This window comes from Engraulis encrasicolus, chromosome 16 (assembly GCF_034702125.1).
Source record: "Engraulis encrasicolus isolate BLACKSEA-1 chromosome 16, IST_EnEncr_1.0, whole genome shotgun sequence".
In the NCBI taxonomy this organism is placed as follows: Eukaryota; Metazoa; Chordata; class Actinopteri; order Clupeiformes; family Engraulidae; genus Engraulis; species Engraulis encrasicolus.
Genome location: NC_085872.1, coordinates 51,712,270 through 51,719,769, shown reverse-complemented (window position 1 = coordinate 51,719,769; position 7,500 = coordinate 51,712,270). Strand labels below are relative to the sequence as shown.

Sequence of the window (7,500 nt, the reverse complement as noted above, 5' to 3'; positions counted from 1 at the left end):
ACACAATACAAGCACAAATTACATTAATACACAGTACACACAGACAGTCGACTCAACGCCCTGTAATACGATTAACCAGTTGAGACCTTAATATAAATGTGCTGTTACCAGGGTGGCAATGGCCACGTCATGGTGTATTATTAAAGGTCCTGTGGTATATCATAGTAGAGTTCTATGGTGTATTATTAAAGGTCCGTTATATCATAGTAGAATAGTTCTATGGTGTGTTATTAAAGGTCCGTTATATCATAGTAGAATAGTTCTATGGTACTTAACTGTTTAATGACTATGACAGTATGCCACTGGAGGTACAGGGTCAGTTTATTACTCGAGGCCATTTGTGTAGTTCAATTGCCAAATCTTATAATGGGTTTCAATGGGAGAAAAGACTACACTCTAGGCTACCTGAAGAGGCCATTTTTGTAGTTCAATAGCCACGTATTATGGGTTTCAATGGGTTAAAAGACTACAAATAGTTTCAAATGTGTTTATTACTCAAGGCCCTGTTATACTATTAAATGGTTAGTTGACACACTCTTATGCAATTAAAGGGTTAGTTTATTACGTAGCCTCTTACTGCAGATGGGGTCGACGGCAGGCCTATTCACTATTACTGTAGCCTCTTAGTGCAGATGGGGTCGCCGGCGGGCCTATTCACTATTACTGTAGCCTCTTATTAGGATGGGGTCACCGGCGGGCCTATTCACTATTACTGTAGCCTCTTACTGCAGATGGGGTCGCCGGCGGGCCTATTCACTATTACTGTAGCCTCTTACTGCAGATGGGGTCGCCGGCGGGCCTATTCACTATTACTGTAGCCTCTTAGTGCAGATGGGGTCGCCGGCGGGCCTATTCACAATTTGCTGAAAATATTCAACTGCATCATAATAACTATGACGTTACCGAGAGCCCTAAGTAGGCCAGCAGATTAAGACGCAGCCATTATGATTTTGGTGACAGTAAGGTTATAACATACTCTACTCTACGGGGTCAAACTGTTAATTATGGCCCATTCCAGTCCCAATCCCAGCTAGTAGGAGATCACACTTATGCCGTGTCCAGAATACGCGGCCTGGTAGCGTGGGTAGCAGAAGAAGTTCAGCCTTGAATTAGCTGTATTCGCTCCAGACGCAGCATTGATATGTTTGATTCAGCTAATCACATAACGGCTCCGGCTTGACAGCCTGGGACATTCAGAGATATGAATGTTCCAATTGGTTTTCGTCGAACAGCGTCAGAGCGAATTCGCCTACAATTAGATCTGCTCTGGTGGGCGTAAGAAGCTTCACTCCTGGCGAATTCGCTTTGGTAGCGCAGGTCGCGTGCCCTCCATAGAGAAATAATTACATCCGTCGCTTCGTTCGCTCCTGGTCTGTACACGGCATTATCCAACCTGAATATTTCAGCTCCCGTTCCTGATAGTTGAAGTGGGAGTTCTACAACCATGGCAATCGCCACGGTTTAGCTGGCTTTAGTGAGGTGTTTCGATACGACATATGTTTCATTTATGTTGACACAAAATCATGTAATAACTAGGTCTGGGACTCGATTAAAATGTTTAATCAAATTAATATATAGGCATGGACTTTGCATGGACACATGTATTTTGAATAATTGCAATAAATAAGCTTCATCTAAAATAGTATTCATTTTTAAAAGAAGAGAGAACTCTTCAATTTCAGCAGGCTGTTCACCATCAGGTGTAATACTGCCCTCCACTGGTCTAATCCAGAACTATGTAGCTATATTATACTGCGATTATTTTTTTTAAATCGTGTTAATTAATTAATCGAATCGCGTGATTAATTAATAAAAATTAACACGTTAATGTCCCAGCCCCGGTAATAACATGAAGAATGTGTTGAGTTAAAATGGCTGTGTTTGGAACAGCTGCACACAAGAAAAAATAAGTTTCACTATTTATTGACATTTTAAATAACGGCTCCACGGGTGCCGCCATTATCATCCAACTTCGATTTGTTTATGTGGGAGTAGTGCGAGTCACCCCGACCTCGCTAGTTGGAGCTCCCACTTCGACTGGCGTTCCAGAGCGTTTTTCGTAGTAGGAGGTTGGATAACTGCGATCTCCTACTAGGATGGATTGGGACTGGAATGCACCATAATAATGGATTTCAATGGGAGAAAAGACAACATACCAGGCTACCTGAAGAGGCCATTTTTGTAGTTCAATAGCCACATCTTTTTATGGATTTCAAAGGGGGGGAAAGACTACACTCTAGGCTTCCTAAAGAGGCCATTTTTGTAGTTCAATTGCCATGTATTACAATGAGTTTCAATGGGATAAAAGACTACAAATAGCAAGTGTCCTACCTCTCAGCAATAGAAGTGCTGTCGCCTCCGGGGCTCCCAGGGTGTGTGTATGATGTGTGTGTGTGTTGTCCTTGTTGTTGTTGTTGTTGTTGTTGTTGTTGTTGTTGTGTGTGTCTGCTGTCCATGGGTGGCGTGAGTGTGTGTGTCGTGCGTGTGTGTTGTTGACCATCTGCGTTGTTCCTGTGCGTGGGTGTGTGTGTGCGTGTTAGCGTGTAGGCGGGCGTGTGTGCGAAGACGCGCATGTGTGTGTGTGTTTGATCGTCGTCTTGATGGGGTGTGTGTGTGTTGGTGCGAGGCGTGTGGGTTCGCGTGAGTGTGTGTGTGGGCGTGTGAGTCCGTGTGAGTGTTTGTGTGTGTGCTTGTTGGGTGGTTGGAGTGTGCGTGCGCTCTCGGAATTCCCTTGTCTTGCTTCTGCAACACACACACACACACACACACACACACACACACACACACACACACACACACACACACACACACACACACACACACACACACTAATATGTTTATGACATTATAGACCTAGGTACTGAATTCCACTGCATACGATTATGCCGAATACCGAATCCACTGCTTAAGATTTGGCCAAATTTGAAACCAAAAACCGAATCCTACTCCGTTCATCAGCTAGTATATTGTAATGCTGTGAAAACCATTACACAGCGCATTTGCTAATGCATTGAAAACCATTACACAGCGCATTTGCTAATGCATTGAAAACCATTACACAGCGCATTTGCTAATGCATTGAAAACCATTACACAGCGCATTTGCTAATGCATTGAAAACCATTACACAGCACATTTGCTAATGCATTGAAAACCATTACACAGCACATTTGCTAATGCATTGAAAACCATTACACAGCGCATTTGCTTTTCTTAACTGTAAGATAGCGATACTTCATGCTGAAGGAATATTTTATTATTTCGTCTAAACTGAAAAAGCAACATTGAACATTGATGACATAATCACATCACGCTTACACGTGTGATTCTGTTTGGTTTGGTCGAAACTGAACCCAGTCAAAAATGCAGAATGCGGCTGAATCAGTAACCCGATGTTGGATTCGGTACATCCCTATATAGAACCCTTTCCAACGCTCTAAAGAACTCTAAGGACAATGGCTGAACATTCTATAAGCGCTCTCAGACAATGGCTGAACATTTTGTAAGCGCTCTCATACCATTGCTGAACATTCTATAAGAGCTCTCAGACAATGGCTGAACATTCTATAAGTGCTCTCAGACCATGGAGGAACATTCTTCGTATAAGCGCTCTCAGACAATGGCTGAACATTCTATAAGCGCTCTCAGACCATGGAGGAACATTCTATCTGTGCTCTCAGACAATGACATTCTATAATCGTTCTCAGACGTTGGCAGAGCATTCCTAAAGAGTTTGAACAGCTTCCTAGGTGCACTCTTCACCTCTCCAATTCCTGCCTGCTGATTCGGCGTTGCTGCGATGACATCGTCGTCGTCCCCTCGTCTTCCGAACACCCCGACTGGCTGTCGTCGGAGCGCCACTTGCGGAAGCCCCGCCTCTCGGCGGAGGAGCTGCGGGATGATTGGTTGCTGCCCGCCTGCTCGTCTTTACTGCGATGCTTCCCAAACCTGCCAAGCATGAAAACAAAGATTTACAGTATTTCTCAATTGATTTTGTACATTTCTCGAATCTCTCTCGCAATTTGCAAAACATAATATTCATTCTCAAAACAGCTTTAACAAATGGCAAAACACCGTGGATGACGTGCAAAACCAAGTCTCTTGCTCAAAACCCAAGTTTTTGTGTCAATGAACGTATCAGAGCCAGCAGAATGGTTAGTCATTGTGTCATAGTGTGGTCCGTGTATGGACAAGCTAGTCAAACCGATTTGTCATGTTTCCAATTGAATAGTACACTCTTGAGGATCTTTTCTGAAGCAAAATGTTGTTTAGATTGGAAGGGTAAATTCGACTTATATTACATTGATCAGATAAGATTGTCCTAGATATACATTTCGACTATGACCTATTTATTGACAGGTTTTCTCATTGCAAAATAGGAAAAATAGCAAACTCGGGTTGAGGTGTCAAAATGCGCCCTCTACCATCCCTTTTTACTTGCAAGCCCATGTGAAAAAAAAATCTAGAACTGTAAAGCAAAATAAATTTGAAAAAATACACTGATACTGTATGAAGTGCACTTACTGTCTTGTGAAATTATAGGGAAATATTGTAATTTTGCGTGGAGCATAATTATAAAGGGCACATGAGGCATAGAGTGATATAATGCAGTACAGTGCCTATTGTTGTATTGCATGCCTGTGTTCTCTATCCCTTCTATTGCCTTTGATTAGAGAGAGTCAGTATTTACCTGTGAGCAATTTACCAATTCAGATCACATTTATAGATAAAAATCCAATGGAAATTATACAGTGCTTATCACATTATGACAGCTTGGTAAATCATTTGCATGTCAAGACTTAAACTATGACATAGGGCCTAAATGTTTTGGGGGGTGAGATAGTTTCATGCATTCAGTGACAAAGCTTTTTGAGTGATATGACAAAAGCAATTGATAATGTACGAAAAAGTTGAGAATTGTACACAACCATCTGCATGGTGATGAAAGCATTTGCTAAATGCTGAAAACTATGAGGAACAAATTTTACCATGTGCACAGATAACAGCAGGAAGTCACAATTGAACAAGAAGTTCTGAGAATGATTATTCTGCTGTGAGGAATGTACAAAACCAATGGGGCACCTAAGTCTCCACCCCTTCCCGGGCGGCTTATGGGGCTGGCAACACAAAAACTTTTGACTGGGCTGTAATGGACTGATCAAAGCTATTTTCCGATCCACCTCGCATTTCCCCGTCGATCACACATATGCTGTGCCTCAGAATTAATAACAACCAATGGTGTGCTTGTTGACTTCACTTGGTAAGCGATTTTGAGTTGTGTGTGTGCAAAAATATACAATTATTTGGATTACACAACAGGCGTCGCATGTCCGACGTGCAGCCACTTAAGCCGCAGTGCAGCGGTAGGGTTGGCTGTGCCTCAGTTCACGTCAGATATGCGAGGCGCACGTGTAGTCTCTAACACAGTTTTGCACAAAAGCTAAAATAACGTTTCTTGCGTGTCGAAAATGAGTGGTCTTACGACGCAAATCCAAACCTTTCAAATTCACTGTCATCATATGTGAAATCCGGAGCACATGCCAAACGGGATGAGGATTTAGCTTGACTTGCTCCATTAACTCTCATTCAAAATTTTGAGAGCTCCTGCCCCATGGATCGGAAGTAGAAGGGCGTGACTTAGGTGCCCCATTGAGAAATACTGTAATTGTACTGCCGTTAACTTGCAGTGTTTCTAATGGATGTAATATCACTTTTTCACCACCAGATAGACCTATTTTGCCATTGACTCCCATTATGCAAACTGCAATACCAGGTCTTTGCCACTAGGTGATGCTGTTTTACCTGAACATGTCTCCTAGTCCCTTCAGTACTCCTCTCTTCCCCTTCCCTCCTTTCTCTTTCTCTCTCTCTTTCTCTCTCTCCTTCTCTTTCTCTCTCTCCTTCTCCCGCTCTTTCTTCTCCTCCTTTCTCGAGGGCTTGGACCCGCCGCCATCCAGTTGGCTCGTCGTCGGCGTTCTCCTTAAATCCGATTGGCTGAGCAGGCTGGTCGGGGTCCTCCTATTGGTGGAGAGAATTAACAGACAGATTACATTACATTACATTACATTGCACTTATCTGTAAGCCATTTGCAGTCTTCTCTCCCATTGAAACACATCATAAGACGTGGCTAGTGAACTACAAAAATGGCCTCTTCAGGTTCTCCCACCTGCTTGTCTGGATGAGGAGGTTGGTCGGCGTCCTCCTGGAATCCGATTGGTTTGTCGGCGTCCTCCTGCTCTGGGGTTGGCTGAGGAGTGCGGTTGGGGTCGTCCTATTGGCTGGCTGATGGATGAGGTGGGTTTGATTGGTGGAGGAGGGGGCTGAGGAACGCACAGACTCACAGTCCTCTTCTGAATCCACTGGAGGCAGAAGAAGAAAACAAATTCATATGTGAACAATTCTAGAATACTTTAGAATATTCTACTGATTCTCCATCAAATCCTCTAGAATATTCTACTGATTCTCCATCAAATCCTCTAGAATATTATACTGATTCTCCTTTTTATTTGTTTTATCCATTGTATTGTATTGTCAATATTCACACGCTATTTATAGAGCTAGCGTTGTCATCGACTAGTCACGCGTTAGGGCTATGATCACCAGAGCACCATAGTGTAGCACGCTATCTATCTATCTATCTATCTATCTATCTATCTATCTATCTATCTATCTATCTATCTATCTATCTATCTATCTATCTATCTGTCTGTCTGTCTGTCTGTCTGTCTGTCTGTCTGTCTGTCTGTCTGTCTGTCTGTCTGTCTGTCTGTCTGTCTGTCTGTCTGTCTGTCTATCTATCTATCTATCTATCTATCTCTGTCTATCTATCTATCTATCTATCTATCTATCTATCTATCTATCTATCTATCTATCTATCTATCTATCTATCTATCTATCTATCTATCTATCTATTATTCTATCTATCTATCTATCTAGACGCAACTTACGCGTGTCCAGGCCCTCGTCTTCCTCCTCATTGGTGGAGGCCTCTGCACCAATCAGCTCGTAGGATTTGTCCATGGCCTGCCGGAAGCTGTCGTTCCAGCCACGCCCCCTCAGGGGAGGGGCCACACTTCCTGCTCCGACGCGATTGGTCCTCTGGAAGGCTGAGGAGGCGGGGTCATGTTGCAGCTCTGGAAATGTTACAGAAGAATAAAATAATCATAATCTGTAGCAAAGACTTTTGTTTAGCACACTGCACCCGACAAACGTTTCTACACCTGACTATCAGTACGACAGCCAGTGAGGTTGGAGAAGGTGGCGAGGGGAGAGGGTGGCAAGGGAGGAGAGGGTTGCGAGGGAGGAGAGGGTTTTGGTGCTGATGTAGAGCTGGGTACCATCAGCATAACAGTGGAATTGGACTCCATGGAGGAGGATGACGTGTCTAAGTATTAGGGATGTAAATAAAATCGAAATGTATCGAAGTATCGGCCAGCAATTTAATCGAATCTCATCGTATCGTGGGGCATTCTTAAGAATCGAAAAGAATCGAATCGCTGG

At 43.2% G+C, this 7,500-nt stretch overlaps 1 protein-coding gene across 5 annotated transcripts in view; it reads right to left on the bottom strand.

Annotated features, from left to right (window-relative positions):
• The window catches only part of LOC134465899 (partitioning defective 3 homolog), a 66,915-nt gene that overhangs the window by 6,763 nt on the left and 52,652 nt on the right, over positions 1–7,500 (bottom strand). For all 5 annotated transcript variants that reach the window (XM_063219788.1, XM_063219790.1, XM_063219792.1 and 2 more), the window contains 5 exons: positions 6,948–7,133; positions 6,167–6,359; positions 5,802–6,017; positions 3,762–3,947; positions 2,332–2,742 (listed from right to left, as the gene is read on the bottom strand). In XM_063219788.1, the coding sequence (XP_063075858.1) occupies positions 2,332–2,742; positions 3,762–3,947; positions 5,802–6,017; positions 6,167–6,359; positions 6,948–7,133 (1,192 nt within the window). The remainder of the gene's footprint in view (positions 1–2,331; positions 2,743–3,761; positions 3,948–5,801; positions 6,018–6,166; positions 6,360–6,947; positions 7,134–7,500) is intronic.